Here is a 24,135-nt window from a genome sequence, read left to right as displayed (position 1 = left end):
AAGTGTTCTTGGCTGGGTGTTAGTTGAAGTTGAAGCAAGTGGAAGGGTGTGAGTTTTGAGAAGAGAAGGGAAGGAGGAGAGAAAGGAGCAACTCCGTTGTGTGCTGTCACTAACACATTTCTCTTGCTGTTTTGAGCTGTAGAAGGAAAGAATACAGATGAATATTTAATCAATTCATTCAATAATTTGAATTGTTAATTTATAATATGTGAATAACAGGTTACAGTACCAATTTGTTTCCCTTGCTGGCGGAGAGGGGAGAGTTTGTTCCAATATTATTCATGTAAAATCGTTCCTTTATTCTGTGATGATGAAGTGCTTAACAGAAGTTAAATCCCCAGGTATCTTTCTCCTGTGAGATCTCCTAAGAAGAAAGCATCTGGACACCCTCAAAGCGGTACTTCTAATCCAGATGCTCAGCCATCTGCGACCTCACAAACACAGAAGCCACAGAAATCTACCTCCCTCTCTCTGTTCTACAAAAAAGGTTTGTTGCTGCTGCACATACTGGAGTTGCAAAATTTCTTCTTGTTATTTGTCCTTTTCAGGTCTCAGCATTACTGAATAGGTTATAGCAGATATGTAGCAAACACGGTACAAACTCTTAACTGCCACTGAAAGAAAGAATAAGAAGTTACCAGAAGGTTAATACATGCACTCTATGTGGAATCACAGACAGATTAAGGTTGGAAATGACCTCTAAGGTCATCTAGTCCAACCATCAGCCCATCCCCACCATGCCCACTGACCATGTCTCTCAGTGCCACATCCACACAGGTCTTAACACCTGCAGGGTCAGTGATTCCACCACCTCCCTGGGCAGCACTCTCTGGGCCTGGCCATCCAGCCAGTTTTTTACCATGTAAGAGTTTGCCTGTCCAAGCCATGAGTCACCAGTTTCTCTAGGAGAACAGTGTGGGAGACACAACCAAAGGCTCTACTAAGTCTAGGTAGACTTCATCCACAATCTTTCTCTCATCCACTAGGCATATTAAATTTCAACTAAAAGAATGACCATATTGGCTCTGATGAAGGGTTCTTCTATCATCTTTTTCCAGTGTTGACCACAAATAGGTGTCGTGGGCAGCTTAAGAGCTGGGCAAGCATATCTGGTGATTCCCCTGAATGCTTTCCCAAGCTTTGACTTTTTCCAGCTCAGAGTATTCCCGAGCTTTCTGCAGTATGTCTGTTTAATAACTGTAATAGACTGATTTTCCAAATGTTTGTCAAGACTTTTAATCAACATAGACAATACATGTTTAGCATGGATGTGTACAGTACATCTGCAGTGTAGACTTCCAGATGCCCACTACCTGCTGTATCGAGTCCTTTCCATTCGTTTTGAACCCGGCTACTTCATTTCATGGGCTGTAGCCCTTGTGGTAGGACTTGGGAAACACTTAATTGCTGCCCATTCTCCATCACGTTCCTCTTATTTTGTATTCCTCCTGTTTTCTTCTGTTTCTCAAGTGTTTCGCCTGGCCTATCTTCGATTGCACACCCTGTTCTTTCGGCTTCTCTCTGAACATCCTGACCTGGAGCCGTTGATCTGGACCCTCTTCCAGCACACACTGCAAAATGAGTATGAGCTGATGAGAGACAGGCACTTGGACCAGGTAACATTTTTAAACAGTAAAATAGAAGGTTGGAAAAGGCTTTCCTGAGCAGGAATGTTCCTCACACATTCTTAAGATGTCAAAAATTATAATCTGAGGTTTTTTCCTCTGTTGATGACTTGAAGCAGAAATTAATTCAGTTAAGTGTCTTTTTGATCAGCTCAGGTTTGCTTGTTAGATTTTTTTTTTAACTATCAAATATCCAAAATACCATTTATAGCTATTTTCAAAATAATGAACAGAGACTGCTAATTTGTGTAAGAAAATACTGATTTTCCTTTGGAAGATGTTTGGCTGAATCACCTTTTTTATTGTAGCCTGAAGTTGCAGTAAGCAAAATGAGTTTCAGAAGTTATTATCAGCTCTAGTTAGCTGATCACCTTACAGAAATGAAAGATAAAAGTAGGTGAGATATTATCTGGATGCTTACAAAGTTGAACTGAATGCTGGCTTAGAGAGCACAACCAGTAACAGCTTACAAACTGAGCTTTTGTTTTTGTTTCCTAATGACAGATCACAAAATATGGATTAAAACTCAGTAGCAAAGCTTCACAATGCTGGAGTTTCTTTCTGTTTTAAAAGCATGAGAGCATCAACTAGCAGAGAAAAAAGGATTTCTAAACTTGAAATGAAAAGCCATCTTATTTTGTTCATTTCCTGTTGTCTTTTCCTGTTTTGTTGATAGATCATGATGTGTTCCATGTATGGCATATGCAAAGTAAAGAATGTGGATCTTAGATTTAAAACAATAGTTTCTGCATACAAAGAGCTGCCCAATACAAACCAAGAGGTATGGAAATGTAATATTGTCCCTCCATAAAATTGTTATAAATTACTTGCTTGCTTCAACCCACAAAACAAGCTACACACTAGGATAGGAATGTTCATTACGAACTGAGCTTCATTATATTCTGGAGAGACCTCATTGTGGCCTTCCAGTACTTGAAGGGAGCACATAAACAGGAGGGGGAACAGCTGTTTATGAGGGTGGATTGTGATAGGACAATGGGGAATGGTTTTAAACTGAGACAGGGGAGGTTTAGGTTAGATATCAGGAGGAAGCTTTTCGCTCAGAGGGTGGTGACACACTGGAACAGGTTGCCCAAGGAGGCTGTGGATGCCCCATCCCTGGAGGCATTCAAGGCCAGGCTGGATGTGGCTCTGGGCAGCCTGGTCTGGTGGTTGGCAACCCTGCACATAGCAGGGGGTTGAAACTGGATGAGCATTGTGGTCCTTTTCGACCCAGGCCATTCTATGATTCTACATATTTGCCCTGCAGAGTAGAAAATCAGCTCTAGTACTGAGTATCTCTGTAAGCATCTTGCAAAATAGTAAATATCTTGCACCAATAGTTTGTTACTTTCCAGAAAGCAAATTTCCTTCTGCCCTTTGAATAAAAGATAGCAAGTAACAGTTGATGATTCTATTTGGAGACTAGATGAGAAGTTCAAGTGTAGTACTGATAGGATTTTTCAAAAGCAACTTAAATTCCTTTAAGAACCACTTAACTTTCCTGGAACATTGAGGGGGAGTAGACAGAGGACTTATTTCAGCTGTCTTAAGTAAAAAATATGGTCATACGTCAAACAGGTCATATATATAGAGAGGCCTGTTATAGTTACAGGCTTGATTCTAACATGCAAAAGCTCATTAAGGCGCTTACAAACGAAAGAACTTAATTTTTATTTCTCACTCTGCAGACTTTCAAACGTGTTCTTATCAGGGAAGAGCAGTACGACTCCATTATAGTCTTCTACAACTTAGTGTTCATGCAGAAACTGAAGACAAACATCCTACAGTATGCCTCCAACAGGGTAAGGTGTTAGTTGTATCCAGAACTGTTTATTTAACAGAATAGGAATTTACAGATAAAACCTTCTGATACTGTTATTATTTTATAGCCTCCTACGCTGTCACCTATCCCACACATTCCTCGCAGCCCCTACCAGTTTTCCAATTCTCCTCGGCGTGTCCCTGCAGGCAATAACATCTACATCTCACCCTTGAAGAGCCCTTACAAATTCTCTGATGGGTTTCAGTCTCCCACAAAGATGACGCCGAGGTCCAGGTACGTTGGTTACAAACATCTCACTGTGATGGGGAGATAGGATAGGTACATGGCAGGTAGTGACAGGACGAGGGGGAATGGTTTTAAACTAAAGGAAGGGAGATTTAGGTTGGATATCAGGGGAAGCCCTTTACAGAGAGAGCGGTGAGGTGCTGGCACAGGCTGCCCAGAGAGGTTGTGGATGCCCCGTCCCTGGAGGTGTTCAAGGCCAGGTTGGATGGGGCCCTGGGCAGCCAGGTCCAGTATTAAATGTGGAGGTTGGTGGCCCTGCATGTGGCAGGGGGTTGGAGATCCATGATCCTTGAGGTCTCTTCTAACCTGGGCCATTCTGTGATTCAAACTGTGGGTCACTGGCTCTTAGCAGAGGATGACAGCAAAGGAGTCATATTATCTGTAAACAGCATTTCCATCTCAGTATTGAAAAGCCTGTGCAAATCTGTAGTGGGCTTTTCCAACTGGGCTATGCTATCACACGTTTTAGGTTGAGGTCTTGTATGGGTTTGATTAGCAAACATCTGAAAGTAATGATTAAAGGCTGATGATCAGGTACTCAGCATTTCCTTTTGATAAGGGCTGAGTTTTGTGGACCTTTCATTCTTCCAAGCCACAGCTTCTCATTTATCAGTGTAGGATGGTGGGTTTGACAATTAGGCTCTCACCGGTCCTAATGGAAATGTGAATAATCTGAATGCAGCAAAGCACAGTTTGAGTTTGCACTGTTAGAGAGCTTCATTAATGCCTTAAGAAAGTCTGTGCAGATTAATGGGTGCTTCTCTGTGGAGGGCAGCTTCACTGAAATGCTTGTTTTCTTCCTTCGGCAGAATCCTGGTGTCGATTGGTGAAACGTTTGGGGTGAGTTATACAGTTCTGACTGTCTGCTCTTGAATGCATGGTGTTAGAGCCAGGGGGTCGCCTGCTGGCAGCCAGAGAGCTGGCTCATGGCTCTCGTTTAATGTAGTCATTTTATGGAATTTGTAAGCACAGAGATTACAGGGCTGTTCCGTTCACTTCTTTCAAACATTCAGACTTTGCTTTTAAAAAGTACAGCATTGTATTTTAGTTGTTGTGGAAGGAGGTTCCTCCCTGGGAGCATTCAAGGCCAGGCTGTATGGAGCTTTGAGTAACCTGGTCAGGAGGGAGGTTTCCCTGCCTATAGCAGGGGCTTGGAACTAAATGATCTTCAAGGTCCCTTCCAACCCAAACCATTCTGTGATTCTACGGTTAGAGTTCTTAGGCTGCAGACTCACAGAGCTACTAACGTTTTAGTGGATGATGGGGGAAGTTTGGGGAAGTTAAGTTTCAAGACGCATTGACCAACTTTTTCACTATTTTCTTGTGATTCCAGACTTCTGAAAAGTTTCAAAAAATAAACCAGATGGTGTGCAACAGCGAGAGCCACGTAAAGCGCAGCGCAGAGCCCAGCGATGCCCCTAAGCCACTCAAGAGGCTGCGCTTCGATATAGAAGGGCAAGATGAGGCAGATGGAGGGTAGGAGATGGTGGCTTTCTGCTAAACTGCTTAGGCTTGGTTCATGGGGCCTCCAGAATGCATCCTAACTTCTGCTCGAGGGTGGTGACGCACTGGAACAGGTTGCCCAAGGAGGCTGTGGATGCCCCATCCCTGGAGGCATTCAAGGCCAGGCTGGATGTGGCTCTGGGCAGCCTGGTCTGCTGGTTGGTGACCCTGCACATAGCAGGGGGTTGAAACTGGATGAGCATTGTGGTCCTTTTCAACCCAGGCCATTCTATGATTCTGTTTATTTCTGAACTTCCATAAATACATTAAATGAGGGACAGTAGCAAAATACTTCATTGGACATCGGGTGTTAAAAGCAAGGATGTATTCAGTGCCTCACACGCAGGTATTTGTGCTGAGGGTAAATTGTGCTGTTGTCTTTCGACAATCTTTAAAAATATTTTTTTAGACGTATGAGAAATAAAACATCTCTTGAGTTTACTGTGGAGGATAATACAGTTTTATATCTTTATAAGATGAGGCAACAGCAATGAAATGAACTAACCCTGATTTATGTGGGTGGGGTTTTTTTGTTTTTAACTTCCCTTTAATCAAATGCTTTCTGTCTGCAGCAAACACCTGCCCCAGGAGTCCAAGTTCCAACAAAAGCTTGCAGAAATGAGTGAGTATATTCTTCTGGTAATTCCTCAGCAGCGAGTACCTCGCATAAAACAGTTTGTGTCAACTGAGACAAGAACACTGCTATCATTTCAGTGCTTAATTTTTGTGCTTGCTCCACTGAAACGCAGATGATTAAATGAAAATCCTCCAAAGCCTCTTCGATGCTGTTAAATGGCACAGTGGCATAGAAGTGCTAGAAAATGAGCATGACGTGTTCATCCCTAATATCAGAATTCTTGAAAGGGAATTAAATGGTTTGTTGTGCTCTGGGATGTGGCACTGCTCAGCCCACGGGGACTGGAGCAGCACAGCGCAGCCCTGCGTGAAGCTTCCCATTGCTTGTCTGAAGGCTGAAAGCCAAAAGGGAGGGCACAGTGGCAAGGAGAGCTTCAGTGCGTGGGTGAATTCCTTCAGGTGTGTGAAATTAAGCAAGAATTGCTTGAAATAACACAATTACGCATTTATTGAAAAGTGCAGGATTTGTTTCATTTGGAAGAGCGCACTTCTGTTATTTCTTGGGTCATGACCGATTTTGCAAGAAATAATCCCATCCAAAATACTTTTGAAGGAAGCATTTAACTTCATTGATTTTTCTTGCTAGCATCCACTCGAACAAGAATGCAGAAGCAGAAACTGAACGATGGAAACGATACCTCAGTCAATGAAGAAAAGTGAGAATCTCCTCAGGACCAGGGGCTGCTGCAGGCCCTCCCAGCTTTTGCTTGACTGCCTTCATTCACTGAGTTGCTTTTTCAGTCGCTTTTATCTCAAACCAATAGTTGAAAACCTTTGGACTTCTTTATTTCTGTCAAGGTTTTTCATGATACTTTGCCTTACGATGTAGCACGTATGCGATGTAAGCCACTGAATTTAATTTATATATTTTTGGAGGATTTTAAAAACCAGCTTGGAAAGTGTCTTAGTTTGCTATTGCAGCGTTAGGGATTGAAGCCAGTTCAGTCTACCTGGATTTGAATTTTTTCTGTCTCAAGACAAAATGTTAGCTAGGGATCTGAAGTGCACTAATTTTACTTCTTAGATTTCATTTTAATGTCGGATCTCAAAGCATTATTTGCAAATACTGAAAATTAGGGGTCAGATACCGCAAGGATTTCTGTCTATGTGTAATTAACACGTCCAACTCCCATTAACTTAAGCTGCACAGCAGCAGTGGAGGGTCAGGGTCTCCCTGCAGAGGCAGGAAGCAGTGAGCACATGGTGTTAGCGCTACTACTGAAAGCAGTGAGCTGTGCTGTACCTCAGGTACGTCCCGTTCTGCACTTCCCCAGCTCTCACCCCACGCAGTTCAGAGGGCCCAGCTTCAATTTCACTGAATCTCACAGAGATCGAATCCCACGAAGCAAAAAGGTGCGTTCCCCAATGCAAAGCACCACGTTGTGCACTTTCACATCTTGCAAAACCTTCATTTAAAAAAACCAAGAAGTAGAACACCCCCAACCTACGTCACACCTCACGCACGATGGCAAAGATCTCACGCTGTAGGATTCCCTTGCACCTCACAGCACACAGCTGTGTGCCTGAGGCGGCGCCTTACCCAGAAGGCAGAGCTCCACAGGCAACTTGGGAACAAATGTTTTTAAGTGTATTTATAAGTTATGGATTCAGATAGTGGATTTTTGTTGTTTTTTCTTGCAGTGGTAACAGGTCTGCAGAATAGCCAGCTAAGAGAAAAGGATGTTTTCTTTCTAGAGAACTAAATACAGTAAATGAGGTGCCACTTTTTTAATGACCCATTTGAATGAAATCTAGCTCGTGCAGCTGCTTAAATTGAAAGTTAGGGTAGCAAAGCGTGCTGCTCATCACACAGTAACACTTCTCTGCATAGAAGGTGTTTAGAAATGGTGCAGTGAACCTAAAATGCCTACAGTAGTGCCTGCTAAAGACCAGTTGTGGTGTTGACCAAAAGCTGAACCTGGAGCCACAAAAAACCTCCACTAATGGCACACTGATGATTGGTCACTGAATTGTAAAATGAAACTGAGTTATTTTTTTATTCTCAGCACAGCTTCAACTGTCGTCCTGAAGAATGTACAGAACTGTTAAGAGTACATTACGTTTATTTTTTCACTTAACAGAGTTTTACAGACAGGATGTGTGTTACACTGGGGCTCGCTGGTCCCAAGCTCTCTTACAGCAGCTGAAGTTCTTCAGTGATCCTCGAGTGAGAGCGCTGCAGGCGCCACATGACAGAGCCCCACACCTAACAGATCTCCTAGTGCTTGACTGTGGCACTGTGTGTGTGTGTTTGTTCCAACAGACTGAAGGCTTTACATCAAATGTATGACAATATTTTATACAACTCATCCGTTTATCTTCTTTCAAGATGAAATAAAATAGCTTTTAAAAGATCTTTAGTTGGTAGCTTTATTGGATGAGAAGGCAGCTTTTTATGGTGACTCTGCCCATCTGTGTCACGCTTCCTCCGTGATTCTGCAGCTGATAGGAGCAGAAGCTCCATCAGGGGAGGCAATGGCCTCAAGTTGTGACAGGAGAGGTGCAGGTTGGTTACTGAGAAACATTTCTTCTCAGAAAGAGCGGTGAGGCAGTGGCACAGGCTGCCCAGGGAGGTGGTGGAGTCACCGTCCCTGCAGGTGTTCAAGACTGTGGATGTGGCACTGAGGGCCGTGGTGAGTGGGCATGGCGGGATGGGCTGATGGTTGGACGGGGTGAGCTTGGTGGTCTTTTCCAACCTGAACGATTCTGGGTCTGAGTTAATCTGGAACCATTCCTGATGGGTCTTTTGCTCCAGGGTTATCGCTGGTAGCACCTCTGCCCACATGCAGCTGCTCCATGGCCTGCATCGCCGCCACAGCCCTTGCAGCGCTGCCTGAGCCCTTCGGAGACAGCGTTCACATCACCACCGCTTTTCATGATGGATTCTTTTGTTCTGAGAACTGCTCGAAATAGCCCAGGGTGTCAGAGAGCAGCATGAGCTGCCACGGCCTTCTGGCCAGGTGTCCGGCTGCAGGCAGGCAGGCAGCCCCACACACTTCCTGTGCTTTATGAGCCCGTAGCTGCATGACGGCCCTGCTGAGCTTGCAGTGCTGTTTGCAGGACAGGCCTGACATAAGGCCCAGAGCACAAAGAGCACTCGCTAACTCACCAGCCCCCGCCCCTCCACAAACATTTCATCAGCTGTACGCAGATACGTGTGCAGACAGGCATCCTGCAATTAACAGCCTTCTAATCAGGGTTTGCAATCTTACCATTCTTAAGTAGCCACCTCACCGCAAGACCCGACTTCGGAATGGCACAGGCTATTGAACCCGGTTCAAGGATAAAAGAATTGTTCGGAGCAGAAGAGACAGGATGGAAAATGTGACAGCATTTTGTGTGCTTTCATGGAAAGGCTCAAAGTCCATCTGTGAGCGCTGTGGAGGAATGGACACCCCTGGGAAGGGCTTGCGGGCTCTGCTCCCCTCCATGGGAGCCAAGGAGAGCTCAGTGCTCGGCCCTGCGGGCGGCTCAAGGTGGCGGTGCCGCTCCTGGAATAAGCTGACTGTCCTGTGCGTTTGCTTCAGAGGCTATTATGGGTTTGGGGTCATTTTAGTGATTATTAAATCATTTTTAGGGCATTTATTTAAAAGGGGGAAATGCACTTCAGGACATTCTGCAGCCCTTCTGCTTTGCGCGCTCCTCGTTTTGCTTACATCACCTTTATCTGGGGACAGCTATTTTCTTTGAAACACAAACATCTCTCCCAGATACAGAATCTATTTCTTTTTTCCCCCTCACGACTGACCACAGTCAACTCAGTTCACAAATCCGAGCAAAAATTATGTCAGACTTTCTTCCCTTCTTCTGAAAGAAAAAAAGACACAAAGAAGTGCCAACCAAATGCGATGCTGTTTTTATTAATGGTTTGTTAAACCCAGGCAAGTTTATAAAGAAACAAGAAATCAGAACCTATTTGTATGTTCAGGCTGTAGCCCTGCTGCATCGTTAGGTGGTACCCAGCGAGCCCTGGCTCTGCGGGGCAGCTGAGCACTTTGTTGTACAAGGAAAGCCTATGGAAGTGACTCAGCAGCTCCCTGGTAGCAGGACTGCCCACAGCCCTGCAGTGCTGACTCTTCAGCAACTTCACCTTGAGGTGATCAGCTTCTTGTGTCTTCTCCTTGCAAATTCCACTGTTTCCCTTTCTTAAGCAGAGATCCCTCTCTGAGCCCCAGACACATATTGTGCTTGACCATATTCTCACATAACAATACCCCTTTTTTGTCTGAGGTGTCCTAAAAAACAAGAACCAACTCTTTAAGTATTTAACCTGCAGGATCCACAGTTTAACTTCATTGCAGACTGCTGTGCAATGGCAAAATCCACCCTGAATTTCTTCCCAAATGCCCCCACCAGAGGGTTTCAATCACATCTATGCACACTCATCCACGTTTAACCACTTACACCAGTATGTTTCTTAAACACTGACCATTAAGTGCCAAGGAAAGTGCATGCAAACAAAAGTTAGCAAATAAATAAATAGAAGTCTCCACGAATACAAATGCCATCCCATCCCGAACCAACGCTACGTATGATGTGAGGGACAGCCAACACTGCCATACTACACCCATAGCTGCCTTCGCTCAGTGCAGAGATGCTTTCTCTCAAGATGACCGTCTTTGTCAGCCACAGTGAAACTGCAGCCAAGCTTTGCTGTGCACAGTAGGTGGGAAATCATACACAGGAAGGAAATAATTTTTTTAGAAAGGCACCGTTGGTTACGGTAAGCCAAAAAATGCCTCACTAAGAAAGAGCGCTGTATTGACTGCAGTAGTTTCTATCTGGGGGTTTCAGGTTGTTGAGCTGCCCCATGGATGTGAGCCAGAGTAGGAACGTGGCTGCACTGCCCAGGGATTTCTCTCCAGAGAGCCAGGCTCTGCCCTGAGCAGCGGACAGGTTTGATCAGGTGTTGAGCAAAATAAGAAGTTTTTTTAAATGTTAGAATCTTAACATTTTGACAGTGGGAATATTTGGAGAACTTTTTTTGAACTTAATTCCAGCTCCATAAATACCATGACTGGGTGGAGGAGCTTTTGCCCTTCCTACACAAAGCAGTGCTGCCCAGCTGCCTCCGGCTCTCCTTGGCATCCAGCGGCCCTTTCGCCCCGATCTCCCCAGCTGCTACAAATGTGAGCTCTGTTGTTTGTCCAGGCTTGTGGCAGGCAGCCACGCTTCCCACCCACAGCTGCAGCCTTGCCTACAGCCAGTAGTGTCACAGAACCACACAACAGCCTGGGTTGGAAGGGATCTTAAAGTCCCAACCCCCTGCCATGGGCAGTGCCACCCGGCAGCTCAGGCTGCCCAGGGCCCCATTCTACACAGCCTTGAGTGCCTCAGGAATGGGGGCATCCACAGCTTCTCTGGGCAGCTGTGCCACGGCCTCACTGCCCTGTGAGTAAAGAATTACTTCCTAACATCTAACGTCTTTTAGTTTTCCCCTTGTCCTCTCACTATCTGCCCATGCAAGCTGCTCCCCAAGTGCAGGGCTGCAGCACAGTCACTTGGTTCTCTGTGCTGCCAAGGCCACGCTGGCAGGTGACACTGGCAGTTCTCAGGCCCTGGGGTGCACAGGACTGAGACTTCACCACGGCTCAACCAAATGGGCAGGAATTCCCCAGCCCTGGCTCACACAGTGTTGCCTTTTATCTGCTCTCTCGATACGATTAATGTTGGGCTACAGCACGGTGAACTTGCGCCCCACCTGAGGACAGCCTGATCTGTGTGCCTGCAGCAAGGCCTTTTCAACACAGAATTACCACAACACACCATTTTCCCCTCAGGGAAGTTGTGGTTTCGATGAGATGGCAATATGTACTGGAAAGTTTTGACCAGTTCTATTTGAACATAAAACACTGACACAGCAGCTGAAGTATGGGTCTGTGCTGCTGGAGGAAGCTGTATGACTACAGGATGGCAAAATAAGCTCGTTAGCAGTAGACAATACAATATACTCCTAATGACAGTTTGAGGGAGAAGCCCAAACTGCAAGCCACTATTTAGCACAGCATTTTCCCAAAATGATCTGCTTCCAGCTTTCTGCCTAAGTCATTTTTGCCATCTGCACACCTTACCCATCCTATCACAACTGCAGAGACCAATGTGACGAGAGCATCTCCTCACTCCTCTTCTCTGAGAACTCATTTCTCCTCTTCCTTCTCTTCAAGGAATACGACTGCTTAAGGAATAATTCTGATATGACAAAGGACAGCAATTCCCACTTCAGAAATGAGGAAATGAGGCTGAGCTCGTTTAAAGTTTTGAGCTCCAGAAGGCTCTTGGAATCCATTGACGATAGCTTTCTGGTTCAGGTATTGGACAGACCGACCAGAGGTGAAGTGTTGCTGGACCTGCTGCTCACCAACGCTGAGGAGATCATCAAAGGCGTCAAGGTTGGAGGCTGCCTGGGCTCCAGCGACCACGCCCTGGTTGAGTTTGTGATCTCAAGCGATGTGGGCCTGGCAAAGAGCAGGACCAGGACACTGAACTTCAGAAGAGCAGACTTCAAGCTACTCAATGGATTGCTGGCCAAGATCCCCTGGCGCGCTGCCCTCAAAGACAAGGATGTTGAGGAGAGCTGGCGGCTCTTCAAGGATGCCCTCCTGGAAGCACAAGAGGTCTCCATTCCTCTGAATAAGAAAGTGGGCAGGCGAGGTAGGAAACCGGCATGGCTCAGCAAGGACCTGCTGAGAGAACTGAGGGCGAAGAAAGGGGTGTACAAGCTCTGGAAACAAGGCTGTGTCACCTGGGAAGAGTACAGGAATGCCGTCCGGACTTGCAGACGTGGGATCAGGGAAGCCAAGGCGCAGGCAGAACTGAACTTGGCAAGGGACGTGAAAAACAATAAGAAAACCTTCTACAGGTACATTGCCCAGAAGAGACAGGCCAAAACGGGCGTACCTACTTTGGTAAATTTAAAAGGAGAACTGGCTTCAACAGATGAAGAGAAAGCTGAGGTGCTGAATGAGTTCTTCACCTCGGTCTTCACTGGTGGCCAGGATTCTAGTCTTTTTCACATCCCTGAACCCTGCATCCCCAAACCTCTATGTGGGGACCAAGGAGGTAAATCCCTCCCCACTGTAAGGGCAGAGCAAGTCCGAGAGTGCCTCCTTAGACTGAATGAATACAAGTCTATGGGGCCGGATGGCGTGCATCCCAGGGTCCTGAAGGAGCTGGCTGAGGTGGTTGCCGAGCCGCTCTCCATCATATTTGAGAAGTTGTGGCTGTCAGGTGAGGTCCCGAACGACTGGAGGAAGGGTCATGTCACTCCCATATACAAGAAGGGGAGCAGGGAGGACCCGGGGAACTACAGGCCAGTGAGTCTCACCTCCGTGCCTGGGAAGATCATGGAACAGATCCTCCTGGACAACATGCTTGGTCACATAAAGAATGAGCATGTGATCCGAGACAGCCAGCACGGCTTCACCAAAGGAAGGTCATGCCTAACTAATCTTGTGGCCTTCTATGATGGAGTGACAGCATTGGTGGACGAAGGGAAGGCGACCGATGTCATTTACCTGGACCTGAGCAAGGCCTTTGACATGGTCCCCCACCACATCCTCATCTCCAAATTGGAGGGAAGTGGATTTGATGGGTGGACGACCCGATGGATAAGCAATTGGTTGAAAGGCCGCAGACAGAGGGTGGTGGTCAATGGCTCTATGTCCAGGTGGAGGCCGGTAACAAGTGGTGTCCCCCAAGGGTCTGTCTTGGGACCGGTGCTCTTTAACATCTTTATTAATGACATCGATGAGGGAATTGAATGCACCCTCAGCAAGTTTGCTGACGACACCAAGCTGAGTGGTGCGGTTGATACGGTGGAAGGAAGGGATGCCATTCAGAGGGACCTCGACAGGCTGGAGGGCTGGGCTCGGGTGAACCTGATGAGGTTCAACACGGCAAAGTGCAAGGTTTTGCATTTGGGCCTGAAGAACCCCCGGCACCTGTACAGGCTGGGAGGAGTGGTCCTTGAGAGCAGCTCGGCAGAGAAGGACCTGGGGGTCCTGATGGACGAGAGACTGAATATGAGCCAGCAGTGCGCTCTGGCAGCTCGAAAGGCAAATGGGATCCTGGGCTCCATCAGGAGAGGGGTGGCCAGCAGGGACAGGGAGGTGATTGTCCCTCTCTACTCGGCTCTTGTGAGGCCCCATCTGGAGTACTGTGTCCAGGTGGAGCCCTCAGTACAAGAAAGACATTGAGATTTTGGAAAGGGTCCAGAGGAGGGCGACTAAGATGATCAGGGGGCTGGAGCACCTCCCCTATGAGGACAGGCTGAGGGAGTTGGGCTTATTCAGCCTGGAGAAGAGAAGGCTGCGGGGTGACCTCATTGCAGCCTATCAATACCTGAAGGGAACCTACACCCAGGAGGGGAGTAAACTGTTCAGAAGGGCTGATAACAGCAGGACTAGGGGAAATGGTTTTAAGTTGAAGGAGGGAAGATTTAGGTTGGATGTTAGGGGGAAGTTCTTTACTAGGAGAGTGGTTAGGCCCTGGAACGGGCTGCCCAGGGAGGTTGTGGATGCCCCATCCTTGGACGTGTTTAAGGCCAGGTTGGACGGGGTCCTGGGCAACCTGATCTGAATGTGTATGTTTGGTGGCCCTGCCAGGCAGGGGGGTTGGAACTACATGATCCTTGAGGTCCCTTCCAACCCGGGTGAAATAAAGGAATTCGGTTCTTAGAAACCGCATTTGAGGATTGGGATAAGTCATCAGAGGACTCTGGCAGGGCACGAGTCTGAGTGAAGGTGGCGTGACACAGACCAGCACACTGAACCTGGCCGTCCAGTTTTGTAAGATACTGCAGCTGTAAAACACTGCAGCTGCCTCTGCTGCTCTGTGAGATCATTTCTCCGAGTTAATTCACAATTGCCTGTTAGAAAAAATTCCAAGGAACTGCTCCATAAGCTCAGCATCTTCTGTAAGAGGGCAACCCTTCCTACGCATAACACAAGGTGGGATTTTATCTCAGCTCATGTTAGTCAGTTAGAAATTAAGTACCCACTCTGCCTCACCCATCCCACTCACCTCCCTGGCCAGTGCACAACTCCTGTCATCTGACACAGGGAGCATTTCTGGTGTAACAGAGGTTTGTTAATTGTCCAGAACAATGGGCATATTGGCCAGCAACTTCAAATTCTAATATCCAGCTGAAGCCCTTCGCAGTTTTGGCATTTACACTCCAAATAAGCGGACGGTGAGACAAAACCTCCCACTGCTCAGAAAGCCTCTCATCCTAAAGAATTTATAGTACTTTATCAAGTACTCAGAAACCAAGTTTGTCTCTAATCTGGATGATGTGGCACAAAGCTGCCAACCATGGCATATTAGCTTAGTTTGGTGACAGAAGTGTACTATGAAGGTTTTAGCAGCAAGGATGTCACTGCTCCATAAAATCCAGCTGCAGGTTGTTTACATAAAAATAATATACTCAAAATAGCCATGATAATGGCAGCTTAGTTTGCTTGACTTTAAGTGGGGAAGGGTAGTTACTGCATTAGGTTTTGTTCTGAAATTCTGAATGCTGGCTCTCCCTACACACCTATGCTGTAGTCATCTTTTCAGACCAGTATGTTAGCAGACTTCAAGGCATTTCCCAAGCTGACGGACACTGAGTCTCTCTTCAAAGCTCTCCAAAGGAGAAGTATTCCCAGGAGGAACGAGGCTGTGCTCTTCAGCTTGGTGGTAGTCAGCTCTCAATTTCGGAATGCTCCCACTCTGCTTGCTTTGCTAATGAAGTTTTTCAGGAGATCGTGGTCCATTTCTGCAAAGCCTTGTGTTTGTGTTACAACAGTTAAGTGGTTTATGCAAAATCTGAAGCAAAACTCTTCCAAGTCCTAAAAAGAAAGAGAACTAATTTATAATATGAATGACAGCAAAATTATGATCATTCTCCCCTTCCAAATCTATCAGTTAATAAGCAGACACCATACCAATGACCAACCCTTTTTCCATCAGTTTCATCAGATCACAAATGCTAGGATGAAAACTGTAAGCACAAAGTTTCCACAGCGTACATTAGAAACACACCTAAAAATAATCTGTAGCAGCAGATCTTTGCATTTCCCGAGGACAGGACAAAACATTCTGATCCTAACAGATGAAAAGTCAGCCTTCCGTTGATTTTCTATGCTAGTGGTAGATAAACACAGCACTACTATCTTTCACCTGCACGGTTCACACACAGTAACAAAAAAATCAACCAAACAAAACTAATTTCTCTTTCTGAACTACCAGGGCTCTTTCACAGCCCTTCTCAGGACAGCCTTTTACTGAAGCACTGATGTGCTACAGATGGCTCTCAAATCAGTTTTTACCATATTAATGTAGTGCAGCCCTGTCCTACTTCACAGTTCCTTAGACAAAGGTTATCCCATTACTGAAGAAGTCTTTGCTGCACTCCTCAGAAGCAGATCAATCCCTTTCTGAGCTGCAGACGAAGGGAGGAGAGCAGTGATGTACTCCTGAGGTTGGCACGTGCTGCTCTAGAGGCAGGTGAACCAATTCATGGCACGATGACTGTGTTCAAATGTTGCCTGTATTTAAAAATTCCACTATTTGTGCAGAATGTATTACAGAAGGAAGAGGGGAATAGCATACATACAGACATTTAGCCAATCCCTTTTACTGTGCTTCTGCCATTGCAATTCTCTGGTACTTTGGGCTATTTTCCCTACTTCAGGATACACTTACACGAATCTTTAACTACTCCACCTGACACAGCTCAGTGAAAGCCTCCTCTGCTTTTGAGATGGTCAAAAGTGGTGGAAAGCTTCTAAGAGGAAAATCTCCAGAGTGAACGTAATGAAAACTTCCACACTTCAGAGAACCAAACCGTTTGGTCCCTCTTCTCCTGCCCAATTTTCCCTGTTACATCAGGCCTCCACCACCACAGCACACTGAAATCACAATTCCTCTTCTTTGGTCTCAGTTGTTCACTGATTATTAGCCTACACACCTTGGTTAAGACTGATCTCATTACTCTACCAGCAGCTGGTATCCTTATCATCTACTAATCAGATGTTATTCCTGCTTGCTTTCTGAAACTCACTGTAAACATCCAGCCTCCTCTTTGCAACTCTTATACATTATTACATTGCTGTCATACAGCAATATTTCATCCCAGTTTCAGTTCCTTTTTTGCACTTGCTTCCTGTGCCTGGAACTGTCTACCAAATGCATCTTATGTAAGCATCTGCTTTAAACCCCATCCTGCATCTTACAATGGAGCAAAAGCAAAAGGAAAATGAATATAACGAAAAAAAACCAAAAACATGTATCAGCTCCATAGAATTATAGAATCAAAGAATCATAGAATCGCTCAGGTTGAAAAAGACCTCAAAGATCATCAAGTCCAACCACAACCTGACCATCCTACCCTAACTCTAACAACCCTCTGCTAAATCATGTCCCTGAGCACCACATCCGAACGATTTTTAAACACACCCAGGGATGGAGACACAACCACCTCCCTGGGCAGCCTATTCCAGTGCTTAACAACCCTTTTTTCCTGATATCCAACCTAAACCTCCCTTGGTGCAACTTGAGGCCACTTCCCCTCATCCTGTCACCTGTCACCAGTGAGAAGAGACCAGCCCCGCTCTCGCTGTAAGCACCTTTCAGGTATTGGAAGAGAGCAAGGTTTTCGCCTCAGCTTCCTCTTCCCCAGACTAAACAGTCCCAGTTCCTTCAGTTTCTCCTCATAGGCCATGCTCTCCAAGCCCTTCACAAGCCTTGTTGCCCTTCTTTGGACCTGCTCCAGCACCTCGGTGTCCTTTCTGTATTGCCCAAAACTGAACACAGTACTTGAGGTGAGGCCTCACCAGTGCTGATACAAGGGCAGGATTACTTCAGTCCTGCTCACCACACCATTCCTGATACAAGCCAGGATACCATTGGCCTTCTTGGCCACCTGGGCACACAGCTGGCTCGTATTCAGCCAAGGTCTTGGTGTCATCTGCAGTGGAGACACCACTCGAGATTGGCTGCCCACTGGATTTAACTCCACTGACCACAGCTCTTTGGGCCCGGCCTTCCAGTCAGTGTTTCACCCAGCAGAGCGTACGCCCATCCAAACTGTGGGCAGCCAGCTTCTCTGTGAGGATGCTGTGGAGGACAGTGTCAAAGGCTTTACAAATGTCCAGCTAGGCCACACCTAGCCTTCATCCACTAAGCGGGTCGCCTTGTCATACAATGCAATCAGCTTTATCAAACAGGATCCACCATTTGTAAACCCATGCAGACCCGGCTGACCTTCAATTGATCTATGATGGCTCCTCTTTATCCATTCCATAACCTTCCTGGCACCGAGGTGAGACTGATAGCTCTGCAGCTACCAGGATCATCTGAAGATGGGCATCACATCTGATGGGCATCACGTTTGATGGGCATCACGTTTGATGGGCATCACGTTTGCCAGTCTCCGGTTCTCCAGGACATCCCCAGTTAGCCAGGATTGCCAAAGAATGATAAAGAGAGCTTGGCAATCACATCCACCAACTCCTTCAGCACACCAGGGTACAATCCACCCGGCTCCACGGACTTGTGAGCTCCAGCTTTTGGAGCAGGTTCAAAACCAGCTCCTTATGGATTATGCAGGGCCTATTCTGTTCCCCATCCCTATCTACTAGGGTGATACAGGGAGCAACCAGTCTTACCATTAAAGACTGAGGCACAGAAGGCATTACGTACCTCAGCCTCATCCCGATCCTTGGTCACTATGTTCCCCTCTGCATCCAGCACGGGATAGAGATTCTCTCTAGCCTTCCTCTTACTGCTGATGTATTTACAGAAATATTTACTGTTGTCTTTCACATTAGTGGCCAAGTTCAGTTCCAGCTCTTTGGCCTTTCTGGTTTTCTCCCTGCACACACTCCCTACGTACTTGTAATCCTCACAAGTAGCTTGCCCCCTCTTCCAAAGACCATAAATTTTCCTTTTGTTCCTAAGCTCCCTGTTCAGCCAAAGCTGTCTCATTCCCCGTTGGCTCATCTTCTGTGACATGGGGATGATCAGCTCCTGCACTTTTAAAATTACTTTCAAAGTATTCCCAGCCCTACTGGGCTCCCATGTCCTCCAGAACAACCTCCCAAGGGACTCTCTTAACCATGGTCCAAAAGAGACCAAAGTCTGCCCTCTGCAAGTCCAAATGGCAGTTCTGCTGACTCCCCTCTGTGCTTCAACGAGGATCAAAAAAATCTATCATTTCTCAGTCACTTCGCCCCAGCCAGCCTCCAACTTCTACATCCTCCACAAGACCTCCTCTGCTAACAAACAGCAGGTCCAGGATTTCTATCTTACCTTTTGGCTCTTCAGAAAGATCAGTACTCCTGAGCTAACTAGGCTGCTCTGATATATCAAGTCTAAAATAAGAATGTGGATTTCTTGCATAACCAAACCCACCACACTGTTATATCCACAGCACAGCATCAAGAAGCTGAGGAAAGGAAAACATCTTTCCAAGTTATTTGCTTGTTTACAAATAAAGTGCCTGTGGTACCGCTGGTGAGGTGCTGGCACAGGCTGCCCAGAGAGGCTGTGGATACCCTGTCCCTGGAGGTGTTCAAGGCCAGGTTGGATGGGGCCCTGGGCAGCCTGGTCTGGTATTAAATGTGGAGGTTGGTGGCCCTGCATGTGGCAGGGGGTTGGAGCTTCATGATCCTTGAGGTCCCTTCCAACCCACAGCCATTTTGTGATACCATGATTTTTAGTGCTAGCGAAACACTCCAGTGCCAAGGGCAGGCCAGAGGACAGGATATGGAGAAGAGGATAACAACAATTAGGTAATTAGTTAAGCAACACGGTGAAAATGGATTTCTGATATAAGCACGAGGTGAACCAGGGAAGGGCTTTCCAGGTACATTTTCCCACTGCCTGTAAAAGGCAGCAGCAGACAAAAGGAGCGGGTGGAGATCTTCAGGAAGTGAACAGGCAAAATCTGAAGGTGGAGAATTAAATGGCTGTGAGACAAGTGCATGCCATCCTGTGCTACATTACGAGACAGGAAGGAGATTAAGAATCCTGACTCACAGTTGCAAGCCAATGGGCAGGAAGATAACACTAGTAGCTGCAGCTTTTATGGCTTAAGTGAGGGAAAACAAATACCTGGGGAGCCAGAAGGGGCAATTGCAAGTAATCACGACTTGTAAGTTAAATGCAGTAATGCTTATATTAAATAGTTTCTCAGACAAAAATTGTTTGCCTGAAGCGAAATTCTTCCTACCTGAGCTTCATATTTGACAGCAGCAGAAAGAAGAGCGATCGCGTTCTCTTCACAAATGCCTTGTTTGATTGTTTGCTGGCAAAGCTTTTTCAATCTGTTTTCTCTATACAGTGTTGCCAAATCTAGCAGTCCTGCAAAAATTCATACACTTTACCCATCCTGGTGCAAAAAATGTACGCTTCTACTCAAACAAATCAACTGCCCCATTATTTTAGGCTGAATTGAATTAACCAGACTTTTTCTCTTCTTCCTCCACATAAAACATCCTTTTTTCAAGGTCCTCGGATGATACATCAGAAAGGGACACTTTACTAGAATGAAAGTCTTCTGTCACCTTCTTCACTGTGCTACACCCCATTCAGGATATCAATCAGGGACTCACATTAATGTGCAGGGCAACTCCTTTTTCGTTCATGGTAAAAATGCTGCAGTCACTGAGACAGGAAAGCATTACGATGGCATCAGTGCCTTCGTAAGGAAAAAGCAGTTCCTCAAATGAGAAGCAATAGAGTCCTTTCTGGATGTAAACTTTTGATCTTACTGTATCCCTATTACTCACTCTCCAGCACCCCTCCTCCTGACAGCTGCCAAACTGAAGATTTAAGTGCTAACAGAACTCAAATTAGCAGCACTACTTTCCTCACCCCGTCAGACGGCACAAATTCAACTTTTCAGAAACAGAAACCCAGAGTTGTTTCCATTTATGACAAATACCTATGGCATCTTCAGGGGGGAGCCTAATGCTGTCTGTATACAGGTACTCCAGAAAGGCTCGGTAAACAGGATAAGAAAATTCACTCATTTCTATAATTTCATCATCATTATTCAGTATGGAACGAAAATGTTCACACCTGCAAAAGAAGAACAGTTACAGTAAGAGTTACAAGTTACAGTAAGCTTGGAAGATGAGCTGCAGTGAGATGTTGATGAAATAATCAGTGCCTACAGACCAAATACACAACCACAAACACTAGCTGTGTGATTTCTTGGTATAAACACATTAATTTCTTCAGTGCTTTCTATGCAATTCAGAATTGTATTTTCCTTCTGCTGTTAGTGCTTTCTATTCTAAAATTCTTAAGCAGTAACAAGCATGCTTTCATCCCACTGTGGAACAGACCTTGGGATGGGCAGCTGTCCCAGTGGTACCACATAACAGTAAAATGTCAGAAGAGAAAGGTGGTGCACACTGCTCCCTTAAAAATAAATAAATCAAACCCAACTGCTCCTCATCCTCCAGTTCACAAAGTACCCTGGAGTGACTCAGCCCAGGAGTGCCTCTGGCAAAGAGGAAATAAGGCATTCCAAACAGAGATGGTAGGCAATAAGCAGTGTGGGTGCAATGTGATGAAACCAGTACAGAAGAAAATAGTGATGTCAGTAATTGGAAGACTAAGAGGGGTGCAGAAAAGAAAAAAACAAACAAACACATATATACACATATATAAAGAATTAACACAGACATTTAATTAATGCAGTAATATACATGAAATTACAAGCATGGATCAGGATCAGAGATAGGAGAACAAAAGCAGTGACACACAGGATGAGATAATAAAGCATTTTGTGAAAGAAAATTGCAAAAAGAGAAAAATAATTGTAATAAAGATGGGAAAAAAACAGCTGGCAAGAGAGATCTAAAGCAGTGTATCTAGAATATTTTAGCAGAAGTTGTGCCAGCAACTAAAAACTAATTTCTGCATGTTATTAACAATGTGATTACTCTGTAGATCTGCACACCAAATCTCATTTTAAAGTGGTGTTAACTTGCAGAAAGCACTAAAAACAAAAAGGGAAGCCAGCTTAAAATTCAAATGCTCTGATCAGAAGATACAAAACAAGTAGGATAAGGAATGTGACAGATAAGGAAGAAAAAAGATAATCTGAAGAGCATCTATGGAAGATGCTGACACCGCTGAAGGGTCCTGTGGAAGGCAAGAAAGGCAAGAATAAACACAGAAGTCTCAGAACATCCAAATGGAGGAAGCCAAGCAGAAACAGCAGGAGAAACTGATTAACATCTAGGAAGGCAACAGAAAGAAGTTGAGCCTTTTTAATCTGGAAAAGGTAACTAGTAATCAGGGTCAAGGTTGCTTAGGTAGTACAAAGGAGGGTAGATGTCAGATGGAGAAAAGTGTGGAAAAGGTTGGCAGTAAGCAGTGTGTTTGGAATGTCTGAGCAGCAAGGAAGTGAAGAAAATTGCGTAACGGTGAAGGAGAGCTGGTGAAACTCAAGCCTGAGGGAAAAGAGGGTTTGTGCAAAGTAAAGATTTTAAGCAGCAGTGCTCAGCATAATGGACTGCACTATACAACTGACTGTATATTCAACTATACAGTCTGTGCCTCACCTAATTTTGAGAAGAACTTTATGAACATGGATGTATTTTCCATCCACCAGGAACTTCAGGTCTGCAGTTTCAGGGTTGTCAAATTCCTTCTTCAGTGACTGGGCTACTGTTAGATGGTCATCGGGCTCTAGGATAAAAAGGGAAATTGATAGTGAGTGGTAACACACATGATGACGTTTTGTCAGCTACTAGCATTCTTAATAAATGTAATTTATCATTAATAATAGCAAAAACCAAGCAAACATAAAAACACATCCATTATGAACCTCCAGGAAAGCAAATACAGGGAAGCTTTCCTCAGTTGATTCCTGCTCCAAACAACAAGGCCTCAGAAACAAACAGTAAGCCTCACTCCTTTACCTCATCTGTGGAAGACCATAATAAAATTAATGACTAGTCTCACAATTGTAATACTGCATCTGATGGGAAATGCTGCCAGTTGTCAGTGGATAAATCATTCTAAATATAAGGCCTTGCTTATTATAAGATACACAAAAAGTCAATAAAACTCAGAGTATGATTTTCTAAAATATTCCAACAAGGAGACATTATCTCAAAGCAGAAATAAGCCACTACATATAAAACTGACCACTGCAATACAGCTAAGAGTAAATATCAACAGCTACGAGAGCTGCAGATACTCAGAAAGTGCTGTCCCTCGAGTTTTGGTCTTAGCAGCATTTCTTGGATCAGCATATTTCTGTGTGCCACAAATGTACTTACATCCCACTGTGACACTGCAACACTTGCATTGTGAAGTTAACAGCTTTGAAAAGCCACCTATTGTCCACTTCCACATCTCCTGAACTGGCTCCAGTTCTGATCCTGAACTGATTCTCTCTTATCAGGTAGCCTGAAATAACTATTTTCTTTAATAACATTAACAAATTAAAGACCTCAAACATCACTCTTAGTCTAGAGAACATTTCCTTCTTAGGATCAGAACACTTATTATTGACTTATACAGATTTTGTGGATTGGCAATGCTAGGCCTGCAAGGCTTTAAATAAAAACAGCATTCATTTGAGAAAAGGGAAACACCTCCATCACAAGCATTAAAAAAATACAACACACACACTTTGATACTACTATACAAATGAAATTGCTCAGGAATATGTTCAAGAAAATGTACCAATAACTAGTTATTAGCATAATAATGACACGAGTACTTTGGACTACAGATGAAAGGATGAGGGAAAAAAAAACAATGAAATAATAATAAAAAATCCTTCTAAATAACAATACTGTAAAATCACTTTGTTAGTCTTATAATGTACATGGTGGGTCCAGACCTCTGCTATCTGAGCAAGTGCAATGACTTTAAAGACCAATACAAAGCTGAAGTTCCACTGTAATAGTTCAAAAGATTCTGCAGGATTTAGTTATGAATCTTCAAAGTCAAATAACTGAGATGTCCATCCATATGCAACTCCAGATGACTTCTGCAGTCCAAGGTAAGATAAATAAGATGGGGTGAAGTTACAAAATTCTCAGAGAGAAAATAGGTGCTATTGTTTGTAGCTGTCTTTCTGGGATGAGTGAAACATGGAAGAGGCAGTTTTTACTTCTTATCCTCAGTACTCTGCACTAAACTGAAGAGCAATGTGGAAATGTGGGAGGAAATCTAGGAGTACTGCACTGAGAACAAGCTGGAATATGAGACACAGGAAAGAACATTCATTCCCAGGACTTAGAGAGGGCCTATAAGAAAATGGGAAGAGATCCTTTATCAGAGTAT

At 45.0% G+C, this 24,135-nt stretch overlaps 2 protein-coding genes across 5 annotated transcripts in view; one reads left to right on the top strand and one right to left on the bottom strand.

Annotated features, from left to right (window-relative positions):
- The window catches only part of RB1 (RB transcriptional corepressor 1), an 80,090-nt gene extending 71,901 nt beyond the window's left edge, over window positions 1–8,189 (top strand). The window contains exons 19-27 of the mRNA XM_042867344.1: window positions 342–487; window positions 1,471–1,616; window positions 2,302–2,406; window positions 3,317–3,430; window positions 3,518–3,684; window positions 4,506–4,536; window positions 5,030–5,172; window positions 5,772–5,821; window positions 6,422–8,189. Of these exons, the coding sequence (XP_042723278.1) occupies window positions 342–487; window positions 1,471–1,616; window positions 2,302–2,406; window positions 3,317–3,430; window positions 3,518–3,684; window positions 4,506–4,536; window positions 5,030–5,172; window positions 5,772–5,821; window positions 6,422–6,495 (976 nt within the window). The 3' untranslated portion in view covers window positions 6,496–8,189. The remainder of the gene's footprint in view (window positions 1–341; window positions 488–1,470; window positions 1,617–2,301; window positions 2,407–3,316; window positions 3,431–3,517; window positions 3,685–4,505; window positions 4,537–5,029; window positions 5,173–5,771; window positions 5,822–6,421) is intronic.
- A 6,223-nt stretch (window positions 8,190–14,412) lies between these two features.
- Window positions 14,413–24,135, bottom strand: part of RCBTB2 (RCC1 and BTB domain containing protein 2) — a 29,324-nt gene continuing 19,601 nt past the window's right edge. For all 4 annotated transcript variants that reach the window (XM_042867425.1, XM_042867428.1, XM_042867427.1 and 1 more), the window contains 4 exons: window positions 22,398–22,524; window positions 20,765–20,901; window positions 20,051–20,181; window positions 14,413–15,665 (listed from right to left, as the gene is read on the bottom strand). In XM_042867425.1, coding sequence (XP_042723359.1) covers window positions 15,525–15,665; window positions 20,051–20,181; window positions 20,765–20,901; window positions 22,398–22,524 — 536 coding nt within the window. In that variant the 3' untranslated portion in view covers window positions 14,413–15,524. The remainder of the gene's footprint in view (window positions 15,666–20,050; window positions 20,182–20,764; window positions 20,902–22,397; window positions 22,525–24,135) is intronic.

Source organism: Lagopus leucura, unplaced genomic scaffold, assembly GCF_019238085.1.
Source record: "Lagopus leucura isolate 7727_CA_CO unplaced genomic scaffold, USGS_WTPT01 Super-Scaffold_100001, whole genome shotgun sequence".
NCBI lineage: Eukaryota > Metazoa > Chordata > Aves > Galliformes > Phasianidae > Lagopus > Lagopus leucura.
Note: the sequence above shows the minus strand (reverse complement) of the source record. Positions and strands in the feature narration are given on the sequence as shown.